At 39.4% G+C, this 18,019-nt stretch overlaps 1 protein-coding gene across 15 annotated transcripts in view; it reads right to left on the minus strand.

Annotated features, from left to right (window-relative positions):
- Positions 1 to 18,019, minus strand: part of ARPP21 (cAMP regulated phosphoprotein 21) — a 170,206-nt gene that overhangs the window by 64,208 nt on the left and 87,979 nt on the right. For all 15 annotated transcript variants that reach the window (XM_074945416.1, XM_074945418.1, XM_074945415.1 and 12 more), the window contains 2 exons: positions 12,997 to 13,226; positions 4,753 to 4,983 (listed from right to left, as the gene is read on the minus strand). In XM_074945416.1, the coding sequence (XP_074801517.1) occupies positions 4,753 to 4,983; positions 12,997 to 13,226 (461 nt within the window). The remainder of the gene's footprint in view (positions 1 to 4,752; positions 4,984 to 12,996; positions 13,227 to 18,019) is intronic.

Genomic DNA, 18,019 nt, shown 5'->3' on the forward strand with positions numbered 1-18,019 from the left:
CATAAACGAGTGGAAGGTTACAAGGACTGTGCCAAGATGTCCAGATGCTATGGTTAGAAGCTGAAAGAATGAACTTCAAGGATGTACTTTAACGGCTTCATTGCTGAATTAACTTAATGCTGAAATTGCATCCTGGAACAAATATTGGAGACAGAAGATATTCATGCCCATTTCATCCCTATGTAAATGGAATGCAAACCATAAGACTATGCTTAATGCATTGTAGTTCAAATAGGGGGGAAAAAACCCTGCTAATTGAACGTCGTTTCACATCTCAGAAACAAGGCTCTAAACTTTTGAGGACAATGTCCTAAGAGACTAGAAGAGACCGTTCTGGAAATTCACAAGCAGAAGCCCTAGAAGTGTCTTTGAATGTATGGGGCAAATTCTTCCCTCCATCATATTGAAGGTAGAACTTCATCCACAGTATTCATTTTGTTTCCATTTCAGATGGAGAGGGAAATGCAGGGGAACGCGATGGCTTAGAAAGCTGATCGTGAAATAAAGAGTTTCTCACCTCAACATCACACGACTGCCACAATTCCTGACTGAAGCAAGGCTGTCTTGCATTAGGTACGTTTCTCTCACTCCCCAGCCAGTCTCTCCTAATCACCCACCAGCTCCCAGTTCCTCCCACCGCCTGCTCAAGCTGTTCAATACCCATCTGTTTTTCTCACTTCTGACACACAGGACCAGATTTAGAAGTTAACCACCTTTCAGAGGAGTGTACCCTGATCTACTTAAAATGTGAATGCTCCAGGCTGCATGCTCGCCATGTGTTTCACTCAGAATGAAGAGGGACACTGACTAAACTGCCTGAAAGAGAAGAGGGGCTCAGCTCTATGGAGGACAACTATGGCATGGAGAGCAGCAAGAGCATGCACTCGGCCCCAACCGTGCAGTCTGATCCCCACAAAAGAACTTCAGCAGGGTCTGTGGAAGGCAGAGATGATGCCACAGAGGGGCACTTCATGCCTCCTCACCCCAAGTTTGGATCCACCTCATGGAATTGGAGGGCATGCTCTGATTCAAAGTGCTTAAAAGGAGATGGGAGACTGGGGGAGGTTGGTTAAGGATCTTCTTTTGAAACAAAAGGGCAACAGCTATGAGAATGCCAGGAACTGATGAGGCAGACAATAAAGCAACCACTGGAATAGTGAAGGAGGTAAATTGAATTAGTATCTGCACAGAAGGGACTTGTCAAGTTAAATTCAGAGATGGCCACCAGGGATAGATAGAGAAGTTCACTAAGGGTAACACCATAGTCGAGAAGTCTAGAGGGAAAGGGGTTCCAAAAAGGAACAACTGGACAGCTAGGAGTGAAACTATGTAACCAAGATGATAGACTCCAGAAGGCAATGCTAGGTTCTCAAGAACAATATCAAAGACGACTGTTTCAAATACAACACTTCATTCAAGAAAGATGACTGGACAGAAAGAAGTAAACTTAAAGATGAGATTGGAGCATTAGCTAATGGAGTGCAAGATTTTGAAACAGGAAATGAAAAGGAGGGTCTAGTGTTTGACAGTTGCAAACACTGAGGAATTAATTATTTCTCGGACGTAGGGAGCAAGGGATGACGGAGAAGCCAAAGTGATAAGGAATGAGAATGAAACACAAAATGTTTTTAATTGTTGAAGGGATGATGTCAAAGAGTGTGTCAGGAGAGACCAGAAGGAAGATGAAAATGGACCGATGGAATGGGTGGATTGAAGAGTAGGGAAAGCAGAGATATTGCTGCACATGAAAACCTTTCACAAAAATAAATAAATAAATGAATGAATGAATCAGCAAACTTCTTGCAGGTGGAGTGAAGAAGAACAAGCTGGAGGAAAGAGGGAATACTTAAAAGAGAGAATGAGGATTGCCAACATCAGAGAGGGTGTTGAGAGGTATCTGGTAAGATTTACAGATCTCATGGAGAATAATCAGACTAGAGACACCATGGTGTCTCTCTGATTACTGTGTCGCTGGATGCTATAAGAGGATCATGTAGTCAGAGTGACTATGCAGTGTGAAAGGAAGGACAAATCTTTAAAGGCCAAGCAGTGAGAATAAAAAAAGAGGATAGAATTGGAGGTAACCAAACTAATAGAAGAAGAAGAAGAAGAAGACAGAGCTAAAAAGCGATGTTGCACTGTGAAAGAAAAATCTACTCATTATGAGAAACAAAGCTTCCTTTTTCATTTATCTTTTATCTGTTCATAATATTTGATAATCTCTTGTAGTATCAGTGCCTCCTTCTCATGGAAACTCTTTTCTATTTTATTTTAAGAAGATGTAGAGATTTAGGTTCAAATTATAACGAAGAATTTATAGCGTGTATTTTTAAAAAAATTATCAGGCATCGCAGCAGGGTTTATTTTCAACACAAGTGACAATGTGATGTATGCTATAAATCTGAGACTAGGACCTGATTGTTTAAATTGAATTGCTTCTTCTACTTTTTAAAAATTATATTGTAATTAAAAATCATCTACAGCAACAAACAGAGCAGTCTGTCTAGTGTTAAAGAAGCACAGATATGTGCTAATAAACAAATATAAAATCACATAAATACTATTTGAACAATGTTTTTACAGATACAGACTATCCACCCCCTCATCCCCCACTGCCCACACACACAGTATGTCTGCATGGCAGCTGGGAGCATGCTTCCCAGCATAAGTAGACAGACACACACTAGCTCAAGCGAGCTAGCATGCTAAAAATAGCAGGGTAGCACAGGCAGCAGCTAGGGTGTGTCACCCACGTATGTGCCCAGGAGGTCTGGGTGTGTTTGTACTCAGGTGGCTAGCCAAGCTGCTGCTCGTGCTACCACTGGCTACACTGCTGTTTTTAGTGTGCTAGCTCGAGCAGAGATTGCACGTGTCTGTCTACTCATGCTGGGCAGCATGCTCCCAACTGCAGTGTGGACATATCCACAGAGCGCTCAGTTATGCCTCTGAAGAGGATGAGGCATGCCAGGGAGGGAGGAGCAAACACTCTATTCATATGGTGTTACTGGGAGGTACTATGCCTGTGAGTGACATAATGCTCCCTGGAGGCTGGGGGGCATATGCTAGGCAGTGAGACTTGCTACCCCTGTACAGCAAGTGTAAAGAGTGCTCTCCCAGAAGAACTCTACCGGCATGCAAGTGTGGTGCAGCTATGGCCCCATCCTTGCCATGCCCAGAAACATGCACACACCCTCTCAGCCATTACTGTTCCTAGAAGCAGCGGTGGCTGCTCTCACTTGCTCTCCCCAGTCCAGGTGTGCTTGAGGTATGTACGAAAGGGCTTCTTGAAAGTGGCCTGCAGAGTACATACAAATGGCTTCTTTCCTATTGCTCAAGAGATTCCAGCACAGTGGATGGAACTGTTAACTAGAAAAGTGTGAGTGAATGACTGGTTTGTTTCCTTTTTTCCTCCATTTATTGCAAGGAACACTTATTTAAAATCCTCCGACTCCCGTCTCCAATACCAGGCTCTCAAATCAAGACTGTAACAGCTTAGCTTGAAAAAAAACAAACAAACACATGCATGTTCAATAATAAGTTGTTAAATTAATCCTACTATATAAATATAAACTTAAAATATTTTTCTGCCTTTACAAATGCTGAAGTATCTTGAAGAGCCTCAAATGCGATTATCTTGTAAAGTGATTACGGGAAGCTTGGTTTAATATGGTTTTTCAAGCCGATGTTTTTATTAAACTCATCTCTCACTTTCTTGTCATTATATTGATTATAAAGGTATTTCCAATGCTGATAAAAGGTTTGTGTCTTGGCACTGAACTATTTTTATTTAACATAAAGAGACAGATAAACATAAAATGGTGGCCCTCACTACAAATAACATTCCTGAATTAAAAGCTCCATCATGCCAAGACCTTTGAAAACAGGCTTCAGCTCCCAGCTCTGGGTATAGTGGGAAATAGTTATGCACTGCTTGGTTTTTATTACCTCCTCAAACCAACATAACTCAACTAAAGAAGACAGAATGTATGCAGACCCAGAGCCAGATAATATTTCAATCATTATCACTGAAATGTACCCATATCACCAAAGGGACCCTACAGTCCCCCATCTCCCAAGCCTTCTTTATAATGTCTGCAAACTACTGTGGGGGAATGAAAGCAAGAAGTTGCTTAGACTTCATCTGAACTAAGGACAAGTTCAACAACTCAAATCTGAACTCAAATGTTTTTGAGGTTAACAAATGTTTAGATGAACTTTTATGCCCATTACTTCATATTTCCTTGCGTGTCTCTGCACTGCATAGTTCCAGTTAGAAGGAGAAGTGGAGATGCCACGATATGGAAGTGCCTGTTTGCACACAACCTCCAGTTTAATTATACAGACCGAAGCTGACCAAATAGCTTAGGTAAGAATACAAACTCCTGATCCTGGGAGATGCTGAGCGCTCTCCATTGCAGCCCCAGTGGGAAGCCAACTGACAGCGTTCAGCACCCTGCAAGATTGGGGCCTTATTTTATCGCGGAATCCAATGCGATAACATTAAAATGGTTTCTTATTGTCTCCTATCAGCTATGCCGCAGCGTCTTTGCAAAGCCATCACATATTTTCTCACCACTGTAAAAACATCCAAACAAATCTGATTTCCAAACCAAAGTAGATATTTCCCCACGAATAAATCAGTGCTAGCAGCTGCTGCGTTTCCAGGTACTGGTAACATTCTATTTTTAACACGTGATGCTGTTGGCAGTGTTCCCTAAAAAGCAGTGCAAGATGGAAGAATATCAGACTGACCTGTGTGTGGATTGAGGAGGATACTGCCAGGTGGTATCCCTGCAGCTTCAAGTGGAAGTATGATATAGCTGGTGTTGCTTGTTGCTACCTGGCCATTCATCCCATTCTCTGTATAGGAAACATTGCCTGAAGGGCTGGCTGTCACTCCAGGGACAATGGATGCACTTTGGAGAGGCTGATGTGTTCGTGACAGTGATCCTGAGGAGCCAGCGCTGCTGGAAGACTCTGAACCTGAAAGAGATACAGAATCTCAGTTATGAAGGAAGTTCAGACCCTCCATTCAAGCTGTTACTTACATTGAATGAAACTTTTTAAAGATGGAAAGCATTTAGTACATAATCAGCCCTCTAACCCCTCAGACCATGATGGTTCCTTATGATAATACACTCTCCAGCAAGCTCAGTTTTAAGCAGGACTATTGTGATTCAGCCCAACCTGAAAAGTCTACTCCTCCATAAAAAATATAATGAACCAGTAATAGAATACATGCTATTCGATTTTCTTTACAGTCATGTTTAATCATTCATAAAAGACACACACACTCTGCCCAAAAGGACAAAGTTTACAATTCCATAAGCAAAACCACAAGACACCACCAATTGAATACCCAGCTTACTAACTAGTTAGGTGTACTAGTCTTCCATATTCACTGCTAGATACAGTTATAATTTTAGCAACTTATTTGCTTTTTCAGTACCTAGCCTATTAAAAAGCTTCAAGCCAATACAAATATGGTAAAACACAGCCCAGTGAAGCTCAGATGGCTAGAGTGCAGGTGGTTTAAAAATTTACAATGTTCTGAATACAACTGTCCAATCTTTTATGATTTTACTTAGACAATTTTCCAACATTTTGATACCACAAACATACACAACCCCCTTCACAAACAAATTTGGATCTGCAATTTCAACTTTACAAAGGGAACGAAGGAAAGAACTCAGGATTATGTTCCATCAGCATTTTCCTCCTATATAGCTTTTACATTTGGGATCAATCATGTGGGCTTAATACTAGGTTCCATAGCTTCCCTGAATCATTTTTCAGTGTTGTTCTTGTCTGGATCCATTTCTTTGTTGGTAATTAGACCAGGCCAGTTTTTCACAGCAGAGGTAGTAACAGCATGTAACCGGTCAAATCTCCCTGCAGTAGCTTTTGTAAATATAGGGCATCTCTGTGGAGTCCCTGTTGTGTAAAATCTGAGTTACGTTTTCATCAAGGTCATCTTCATGCTCACAGCAAGTTTCAACATGCATAACTGAATGCAAAGAAAGAAACAATCTTTCTGAAGATTCCAGTGACTTTCATTGGACTGCAGGAGCACAAAAACCCCTCTTTCCAAATCAGTGGATCAATCAATCAACCAACTAACCAAGAGGCTAATGGAGGTTGCAGAAGAATTTCCACTATGTATTCTGAGACTGTGCCAGCTATTTCTTTCCCAACAAAGGTTTATACAGTTTGTTGAGAAACTATACATCAGAAATTTAGGATGTTTATGCCTGAGAAGTTCTTTCATTTTATCATTTTGCTTGTACAAATGGCAGATATCTCCTTGGATGGGAGAATTCTTGGATGGCACATTCAGCAGCTTGAAGACAATATTCTGCTCATTTAGGTTTTTTCAGATGTAGCATCAATAGCATTAAGCAGGAATGTATTTTTCTTTGAATAGAATATGTAGAAATTATCAGAGCTTTTCCCATATATAGCGACCTTGCATTCATTTCAGTGTTGATTCTTTCTTCTAGTTCTTGCTTTACGTTTTTCTTCTCTCCCCCCCTCCCCCGCCCCCCCGACTTGCAGTATCTCATAATGGATCTGTAATGTGAAAACTATTGGGAGGCCTCTATCAAAGAAAGTGAATCAAGAGATTTCTTTATTATTACTAACAAACATTTAAGTGATGCCCACAGGCCCCAATCAGGATTCTTTAAATTGCTTGTTTTGTGCTACATTGAAGGCAATATGGTTCACGTAAAAGAAGACAAAAACTTTTTTTATGAAGTTCAGGTCTGTGTCTTTCAGAAGTTTTTATGACATAATCACAGATTGAGCTTTACCAATTTGGGAGTGTCGAAGAATAGAGAGTTCTCCTGTATTAAATTGATATTGAAGAACTCCTGGAACAGGCTTGGAACAAGCACTTAAGTTATTGTGACTGCTACATTTCAATTAAGATGATGGTATTTAAATTGGCTCACTTGCAGGATCATCAGTGATCTGCTCTTCTACCTCAATAGTTTCATTCAGTGGCACAACCAATCTTGAACAAACAAACAAACAAAATTTCTGAACCTTTGGAAAAGAGCATTAATCCATTCCAATATTTTTACTTACCAACTCTTGAGCATAACACACATACATAACACTCTCTAAGCCTTATCTATTTTCATTATTTCTTCATTACAATGAATTATTTCCTATCATTTCATTCAACACTAGCCATCCTGTGTCAGTTAAATTCAAACACTGATGTTTGGTAATAAATAAAAATTATTTCCCTTTTGCTGTATTGGTCTGCTGTAAATAGCTTTCACATTTACTACAGTTAGAATGAAAAACAACCATCTAATAAATTGAACATTCTGAAGACTGGAAAAATAATACTAACTCGTCAACCTTAGATGGAATCATGTTATCAGATGACCTGACCACCATCCAGAAGTTTTGAGATTCTAGCAAACCAGACCTTACTAATCCACAAGTTCACCCCTCTCTTCAGTAACTAATGGCTGTTGATTCTATCCATTAGCCATGTACCTCTTGCCAATCATCAATGAATTCACCTTTATACAATTCCCTTTTATGCTTTTTGATAGTTCTATAAACATTTTTAAGATTTCATAATGGGCATAAAAAGAAGCTAGATGTTCCCATCACTTCCTTATTAACATATATTTGGATGAATTATGTTCTTAAACGTAGCTCACAATGATATTGAAGTTCAAAAAGTAATGGCAATGGGGAAGAAACAGGAAAAAAACTAGTAGTTTCTTTTTTGGGGGGTGAGGAGGGGGAGTCTGAAGAGAAAACCTGGCAGCTTTCTCCATACACCTGGTTTTAAATGACCCACACAACGAGGCTCCCCTCCAGTTTCCCTGAGTGACTATTTCACAGTCCATTTGATCTTACCATTTGAACTCCTCCCCCACCACCCCCCGCCAATGTTCAACTTAAATTTTCCTTTGCTTGGTTTCATCTCTGTGTTCCTAATTTCACCTCTTGGACAAGCCTAATTAATTCTTCTACCTCCTTGTTGTTTACATCCTTCAAACATATCTCTATAAACAGTGAAAAATACTCCCTTCCTTACCAGCTGGCCCATATAATTATCCACTCATAACTTGACTTAAGGGGCCAATTTCTCAGCAGTGACACATTGTTCATCATTTTTGTAAGTACCATCCTCTTAGATACAGTTTCACAGTACCAGAAAAATTGATTTGCTAGTTTTAAAAATTTGTTGCACCTAATCATCATTCGTTTTTATATCACTTTTATCACTTTGGTATTTAAGTGCTGCTTGCTGTAAAAGCGATACCTGTCTGCAGCTTGCATTTCTGGAAAGAGGAATGATGCTTCAGCATGGTAGGCTTGCAGGTGCCCACACATCTTCACTCCCAAGTTTATTAGGGGAAACATTTACCACATCACCTTGACTCGAGCAAATCATAAAGAAGCAGAAATCTGGTTCCAAAACCAGGCTGCTAAATCATAACATACAGGATTCTTTATCAAAATGGTTAATGTTTTTAAATGCCTGCAGCATAGATTGTATTTGCCCTGCAGGACCTATAAAGAGCACTCAACAACATGGATTCGATTTTTGATCCCAGTTATAATAGTAGAAGTCTGGAGTAGCTCCAATGAAGTTAATTGGCACTACAAATTTACTCAAATGTGACTGTGATTGGAATACAGCCAACTGTTTGCAAATGGAGGAGGGGAAGAAATAGGTTTCAACCAGTGTTTATCCTGTACTAGTGTAAAATGGAAACTTTGCACCATAAAGAAGGAAGCTAAAGATAGATTTGGTTTATGTCTTCCTATTAATAGCCAATTCTTACTTAATTAATATGCTACATATATATATAGATATAGATAGAATGCATGCTTGGTTTTTTTTTTTTATTATGACTTAAATAAAAATGATTGTAAACAGTAAAGGAAAAGGTTGTCATCATACTAAGTCACATTTTGCCATCACAAGTATGGATGGGAGCTGAATTTCTAGGATAGACACATCCACATGCAAGGACATCCATTTCACCACAAATATGCATGCTTAGACAATCCTGAAAAGAAGTCATTTATAGTATGGAAGTCTAAACCAACTGAAGATGTGGATAATATCATAAATTGCAGGAATGCGGCATGAGTAATTTGTTGAATTACTAACTCCTCCTCCCTACCCCCACAGTATTGGTAAATAGCTCGAATAATTCATCTCTCAATATACATTATGCTTCATAATACATAAGCAACAGGTAACATGGTATTTGCAACATACAAACTGTGCTTTTAAATTAAAATGGATTTTTTTTAGCAAGTGTCACAAGCACAGTATGCAATGAACAGTAAAAAGGGAAGTCAGCCATGTCGTGGATTTAGAGCAGCTCATTTTGTTCTGAGAGTACAGCACCATCATTTCTCTGCTGACTTTTTTTTTTTTTTTTTGCGCAATGGAGCACAGAGAAGGGCATGTTCTGTGTCCTATGTAAGGTGGGACCAGATGTCTGAAGCGATACAGAAAAGAGAGTAAAAAGGAAGGCCAGAAGGGACCATCAGATCTTCTAGCTTGACCCCCCTGTATATTACTAAACGCCATTCAGCCAACCCCACACCAACCCAATAACCAGAAATTAGACCAATCAGGACACTAGACTATTGTTGGCTGCTATTGTACTATTGCACATTTTCTCAAATTATCTCTGAGCACACACTAGATTTAATTAAAATCTTGATATTTTTCCAGTTGAAGTTATTTGGTTGATAACACTGTTATGGCATCAGGATGACCGTCATGCAGTCTTGCTTAATGCTCACCAGTCCTTTGCCCTTTTATCTTCTTTTAGTTGATGATGAACTGTGTGACCTATCATTGAATGCAAGCTGGCTTCTTGTATATTGTACATAAATGAAAATGTGCTACCTGCATCGATAGAAACACAGAATAAAGCCTTAAATGTTTGCTGAACAACAGCATTTAGCGATTACTCCTGGGGGAATTCTGTGCCACTCCGCAATGCAGAATTTCATAGAATTTCCTGTTTCCCCTGCAGAATTTCTGATCACCACTAGGGGCTTCTGGACTCTGCAGCGCCCATTCTCCCGGGGACCAGAGAGGGCCTGGGAGACCCAGCTCTGACAAAGTGGGAGGAAGGGCAGGGACGCACCACACCATGTTCTCTGACGGGACAGTAAAGAAGTTGGGGGGAGTAAAGGCTCTGGGGGTGCTGGTGTCTGGGTCAGGGGCTGTCCTATGGCTGGGCTCTGTGGGGAAAGGGGGGGCTGTTGTCTGGGGCCCCCATCCAGCCCCCATAGCACCCTGCAACTGGAATTGGATTGTTGTAGGGGTTTCTTTAACTCTCTACTCCTGGAGGAATCTTTTTTTGCTGCTGTCTGTATTGTTGACATACTTGTTGACAGGTATTATGAAATAAATTACCAACATTGAAACTGGAGTGATTACATTATATTATTTTGACAAATAAAATATGCAGAATTTTAAAATATTGTGAGCAGAATTTTTTAATTTTTTTGGCGCAGAATTCCCCCAGGAGTAAGCTGTACAGAAATATTAGTAGTACTCCCAAAGATTAGATTACAGAATACTGAAAATGCCATGGCGAATATCACTACATCAAGTGGTAAAAATAAAGGTTTAATTAGCTAGTCAATAGGCCAATAGTGTATGCAGGCTCTGACAGTTGCATGAATCCACATAGTGTTGTTTGGGGGTGAGACAGCAATATACTAAGGTGAACTTTTCCATTTTTTGGAATGGTCATTCTCAGCTGCCATATTGCCATAAAATAACACTTCAACGATAACATCTGAATCTTTTTTCCCTGTAGCCTTATTTCCCCTGACTTTCCCAGGGTGACTGACAGCTTCACTTTATATCGTGGTTTTGAAAGTGAGAGTTTGTTTTGACATCCAATATTGCTCTTTCCCCCCACTTTTTTATGTAGTTTCTTTTTCCTTTCCTGTGGCTTGACAAGCTTTCAAATTGAAACACTTAGAAATTTTTTTTTAAAAACCTAAAACCTCCAAAGCACTTACAATACCTAATCACTCTGCAAAGAACATGGTATTTTAATACTACTGACGTGTTTTAAATGTGTTATAAGAGCTGTCATTTGAAAGTGGGGGTTTAGTGAATATATGGTGCAGATATATTTAAAATTATTAGAGCTCCTCTGGGATTTTGTTTTTGTAAGTGCATCATTTGATAGGAATGATTTCACCACTAAAGGCTATTTAAACTATTAAATCTTTTGCAGTTAGCATGGGTCCAAATCCACCAAACTGGATTTCCCTGACTCTGTTCAAGTGCTGTGTGTCTCTGCAGTGTACTGCTGCAGAGAAATGCAGTCAACACAGAACTGTACTACAGATTACACTGAGCTGCTGTGCCTCTCCATTAATTTATGCAGATTGGGCTCGATTCTAAAAAAGATGCAAAAATCTACTGAAGTCCTTGGATCTATCCGAGGATCAGGCTCACAATATAGTGTGTGCAGCACTGTACAATGCATTTATCATTCACACAGGCTGAGAATGTGGAAAGTATTTTCAAAGTCATTAAAGCACGACTGAAGCAATGGAGCTCCCACAGATACTAACTACATATGCATGACTATACAGGGCCAGATACTATCTAGATATGTATGACTATATTGGGCCAGATTCTGAGGTCTTTATACAGGTTATATTCAATTCATAATTCAGTGGAATTTTACCTAGAGATAAGAACAGAGAAAAACTGAACAAGAATCTCAGGATCTGGCCCATAAAAAGCACAACCTTCACCTGCCACAGGTTTTAAAAGCCACCTGAAACCAGGGGCTTATAAAAATGTATGTCAGGTTCCCAGCCAGCTTTGTGACCAGCAAGTTTTAAAGGGACTGCATTCAAACTAGTGTTGCTCCTTTAAAACTGGTAGATAGGCAGACATGGCCAAAACTCTTCACTGCACTTTGGACCATGGAGATGCTAAAATGCAGACTCCTTCCACCAGTCAGATGGGCTTTCTGACAGATCTCCACTGTGCTCCTGGACATGGCACCCGAAGTGCAGAAAAGAATATAATACAACCTCAGGGGAGATAAGTGATATTTGGCTAACCGAGGTTTGATGAATTGGGGTTAATTAACTAAAGGCCTGTAAAGCACTTTGAAGCTGAAAAGCACTAAGCGCTAAGTATTGATTGCTATTGGGGTTGTACTGTGTTTATCACATGACCCAAACTGAGGAAGGAATCTGATGGGCTGATTATTTATATTACACATTTATACATAAATATAAAAACATATAAAAGAGCTAAATGGCATGGTTTGGAGTTATGTGGACCAATGCATGACTCACTTTTAAGTTATATAACTGTGAAAGGTAAACACAAAAGCAGGAGAACATGTTTCTCAAATTGTCATTTCATTTAACTGGAGCTACAATATAAAATGAAAACATTTCAGAATCCAAAATTTGCATTAGGTTCCATTATACTATGTGATTCAACATGAACGAGGCAGACTAGCAGCAGACTATCTGCAGAGGCTCCACTCTGAGAAGCAGATGGCCACTTCAGAGGTCTGCGTTTCAGAAAAAGGGCTTTGGATTTTTGAGTGGGGCCAAGTTTTACAACATTCAATTCTCTGTGCAATACCCCAAAAAAAGGGGGTTTTCTTTGCCAGAAAGGACTCTCATCTTCTAATCCACAGCAACGGCATACAGCATGCAAAAAGAATAAACACAAGTATTGTGCCATGAAGAACAATGAATACACAAATCCACTTTGCATAGGCTTCTCACCCCAAGATATCAGGATTTGTGATTCATATTTAAAAATTAAACACTCTAGACCCACCTACAATATACAAACATGCACACATATGCAGTACTTGCAGTAAGTACATACTCCACTTGTAATTCTTAATACAGAATGGCTGCAGACAAACACAATCATACTTATTTCTCATGGCAGACACACAAGCAGTATGAACCCAATACAGTAGTAGCTACCTGTTTTACACAGTTTGCCGGTACTCCTGTTACTTGATGAGCTATCTCCTCTTGTCAGAACAGTTATTCCACCAAAACTTGCTGTCTTTGTTATGGCTGGCTTTAAATTGCGATTGGAGCTGTCGGAATCTGTGCTGCTCCATGGCCTCTGGTGGTCTGTCCATTTCATTTCGTTCTCTGTACTGCTTTGCCGGCTGCCAGATGCCTTCCCTGTGCTATCTCTGTTACCCCTAGAGCACCATCAGAAAAACAAAGATGCATAAAAATGACAAACATATTGGCCAAATTCTGCTTTTGGTCACAATGGTGTAACACTGGAGTAAATCCACTGAAGTAAATGGGGTGATTCTGGATTTATGAGTCTAATGGAAAATGGAACCTGGCTCAACATATAAACACTGCCATACCTTTCTTTGTATATAACACTTATCACTGTGTGTGTGGGTGTGTGTGGGTGGGTATATATATCACTTCATCAGAAACGTAGACATCAGAAGAATTACACATGCATCTGACAAATGTTTTACATAAAAAGTGCTAGCCTTCTTCATTGACTCTGAATTACAGGGAAAAAATGGAGATAATATATCATATTTAGAGATTCAGCAGTTGAATAAACAATCTTCCCCTTACATCACCACACCGTGAACACACAACAAAAAAAATATATAATGTAAATGAAAAACTGAAAAGCAAAATTACAAAAGCTGCAGTAGAAACATTTAAACAATACAATCTTTTGGATTCAAATTCTGGGCAAAACTATCTTTTCAGTTCTGCAATATTCTGCTAACTCTACATGTATAGAATTCCCATTGACAGCAACAGGATTTCCATACTCCTGTATGGACTTTAGGAATCCATCATGCAGGTCAGAGAGAATATTGCTCTGTAGCACCTGTAGGGAAAAAAATTGCAAACTGTAAACCCATTTTAAAAAACCCTGCCTGATGCTGTAAGATGCTGAATATCCTCAGCTCATAATTTCACTGGAACCAAGGGCATTTGTCATGTTGCAGGTAATACTTGGCATCTTACAGGATTGGGACTTTATTGTCTGAAAAATGACAGTTCTCAAGCTAACCTGTCCTTAAAAACAAAACAACCTGTGAGAGAAAACACAAATCTGTCCAAAATTGAGACAACTATATTGGACCATCACTACTCCAAGTGATTCTGTGATTCCAAGTGATTCTCTATTTTCCCTGTCACTCAGACAAGACTGGACATAAGCATGATGGTGTGCTGTTTTCTCAGAGCCAAGGCATAAGACGTGACCTTAAGATTTGAAAGGCTTCTAAAGTCAGCGGGCAAGGACCAATGGTGATGGGGTACATATCAGCAATAACCACACTGCTTCACGGGATACCTCACAGATTATAGGTGACTTCGGGAATGATAACGGAGAAGAACGTTCAAGTGATCTTCCTGTAGATTCTTTGCATCCCACAAAGGAAAGAAGGCAAAAGTTCCTGTAACTGAACTCCTGGCTAGGTAAATGGTGTAAAGCAGAAAGTTTTGGTTTTGTGTAACATTGGTCCACCTTCTATGTGGAGAGAGGGCAGTACAGGATGGCCTCCACCTCAGCAGAAGATGAACTTTTATATACATAAATTCAACTCAGATTGTATTACTGAAATCTGCTGGGAAGATTTGCATGATTGGAATGTTAAAATCACTGGCTATAACTTATTTAAGAAGGATAATGTGGGCAAAAAGGGTGTGAGAATGGCACTATGTCAGAATGGCATTATTTATTTCCAAGTTACTGACAACTCAGAAACAAATATTCTTGTATACTTATAGATCTGCATTCTAACAGATAAAGAGCACTAGCTGGTGTCTGCTACACACCATCAAATCACAGTAGAGAATAGGACAACTGTCTCCTTATGCACCTATCTATAATGTGTACCAAAAAAAAAGCTGCATGATCATGGGGAACTTCAATTTGAGTGATATATGCTGGAGGTCTTAGGCTGCCAGCACTAAAATATCCTTGGAATTTCTAAATTGTATAAATAACAATTTCCTAACTTAGAAAGTATTGCATCCAAAATGGGGGCATTCTATATCAAGACATCATCTTGACAGATAAAGAGGAACTGATCACAAAACTTAAAATTAGTGGTAGTTTAGGTACAAGGGATCATGACTTGATCACATTTATAATGTGCAAATATAGAATATCGTCCAAACCCATAACATATTACACTTGGTGCTTTAAAAGGGTTAATTTCATAAACCTGAAAACAATTATGAACCGATCAGTTGGGAGACAGAATTTAAACAGAAAAATCTGACTGATAATTGGGAACTGTTCAGAAACTTTTTACTAGATGCACAAAAAGCCATATATCGAGAAAGAAGGCTTCGCTGGTTAAAAACCAACCTGCCATAGAGGGAGAGTGAAAGCAGCTATAACATATATAACATATAGAATACAGGGAAGTTGATAGCAATGAATATAAATCAAAAGCTAGGAATTGTAGAAAACTGACAAGGGAAGCAAAAGGACAAATAGAAACGGATGGCCAGCAGAGTTAAGGACACTAAGAAGTAGTTTTTTAAAGTATACTAGAAAGAAAAGGAATCCCAACAATATTTGTCCATTACTAGATGCAATGGTAGAAGTGTTAATAATATTGCAGAAAAGGTAGATGTGCTCAATAAATATTCATGTTCTGTATTTGGGAAAAAGCAAGATGATGATGCAGTACTTTCCATTCAAACAGTAAATACGGAAGATGCTTCAGCAGCTACTAATGCTAGAAATTTTAAACTTGCATCTGGATAACTTGCATCCAAGAGTTTTGAAAGACCTGGCTCAAGTGTTCTCTGGACCATTAATGTTGATTTTCAATAAGTTTTGATTCTTTATTAATCATGTCCCATATCAGCTGGAACATTGTATAAGTTTCCAAAGACTAGAAGAAAGCTAATGTTGTGCCAATATTTAAAAAGAGCAAATGGGATGACCTAGTTTATTATAGGCCTGTCAGCCTGACACTGATCCCTGGAAAAATAATGGAACAGCTGATATGGGACATGATTAATAAAGAATCAAAGGAGGGTCATATAATTAATGCTATCAACGTGTGTTTTTGGAAAAAAAAATCTTATCAGACTAACAATGTCTTTTTGGATGAGAATACAAGTTTGGTTAATAAAGGTCATAGTGTTGATTTCATATTTTAGATGTCTGAAAGGAATTTGACTTGGCATCACATGACACTGATTAAGAAATTAGAAAGATACAAAATTATCATGGCACATTAATTAACAGATTAATAATTGGCTAACTGAAAGGTAAACTGGGAATCATCATCCAGTGTCTCTACTGGTGTCCTGCAGTGATTGGTTCTTAGCCCTACACTATTTAACATTTTTATCAATTATCTGGAAGACGACAAAATTATTACTGATAAAATTACTGCAGATGACAGCAGAATGGCGGGTGGTGGGCAGGGTCATCAACAATGAAAAGGACAGGGTCACTGATACAGTGATCTGGATTGCTTGGTAAACTGGGAACAAGCAAATAATATGCTTTTTAATATGGCCAATGTAAATTCATACATCTAGGAACAAATAATGTAGGCATTATTTACAGGATGGGAGACTCTATCCTGAGAAGTAGTGACTCTGGAAAGGGCTTGGATGTCATAATTAGGGCCCTACCAAATTCACGGTCCACTTTGGTCAATTTCACAGTCATAGGATTTTTAAAATAGTAAATTTCATTATTTCAGCCATTTAAATCTGAAATTCCACAGTGTTGTAATTGTAGGGGTCCTGACCAAAAAGAAGTTGTGTGTGTGTGTGTGTGAGGGGGGGGTGTTGCAAGGTTATTGGGGGTGGGGGGATTGCAGTACTGCTACCCTTACTTCTGCGCTACTGCTAGCAGCTTCAGACCTCGGCAGCTGGAGAGCGGCGGCTGCTGGCCGGGATCCCAGCTCTGAAGGCAGCGCCGCCGCCAGCAGCAGCGCAGAAGGAAGGATGGCCTGGTATGATATTGCCACCCTTACTTCTGTACTGGGCCCTCAGTCAGCAGCTGCCACTCTCTGAAGGCAGCACAGAAGTAAGGGTGGCAATACCGCAACCCCCCTAAAATAACCTTTTGACCCCCCCCACCACACCCCCCGCAACTCCCTTTTGGGCAGGATCCCCAGTTTGAGAAACGCTGGTCTCCCCCATTAAATCTGTATAGTACAGGGTAAAAGCACACAAAAGACCAGATTTCATGGTCCATGATGCATTTTTCATGGTCATGAATTTGGTAGGGCCTTATTCATAATGGATAATCAACTGTACATGATCTCTCAGTGTGACTCTGTGGTCAAAAAAGCCAATGCCATTCTTGGATGTATAAACAGGGCAATATTGAGCAAAAACAGGGAAGTTATATTACCTCTGGTATGCATTGGTGCAAGTGCTACTGGAATACTCTGTCCAGTTTTGGTATCCACAAGTCAAGAAGGATGTTGATAAACTGAAGAGTTCAAAGAAGAGCCACAAGAATAATTAAAGGATTGAAAAACATGCTAGCCATAGACTCAAAGAGCTGAATCTGTTTAGCTTAACAAAGAGAAGATTAAGGAGTGACTTAATCACTTTCTATAAATACCTACATGAGGAGAAGTTTGATAATAGAGGGCTCTTAATTTATCAGAGAAATGTATAACAAGATCCAGTTGCTGGATGTTGAAGCTTGACGTATCTAGACTGGAAATAAGGCATACATTTTTAACAGTGACGGTAATTAATCACGGCAATGATTTACCAAGGGCTGTGATGGGTTCTCTATCACAGGAACATTTTAAATCAAGACTGGATGTCTTTCTAAAAGACATGCTGTAGTTCAAATAGGAATTAATTCAGGGAAATTCTGCAGCCTGTGTTATCCAGGAAGTCTGACCAAATGATCTCAGTGTTCCCTTCTTGCTTTATAATCTACAGCCTGTGAATCAGAGGATTAATTTTGACTTCTTCCTTTCCCTTAGCTCACATATCCAGGCCATAC

This window comes from Natator depressus, chromosome 2 (genome assembly GCF_965152275.1).
Source record: "Natator depressus isolate rNatDep1 chromosome 2, rNatDep2.hap1, whole genome shotgun sequence".
In the NCBI taxonomy this organism is placed as follows: domain Eukaryota; kingdom Metazoa; phylum Chordata; order Testudines; family Cheloniidae; genus Natator; species Natator depressus.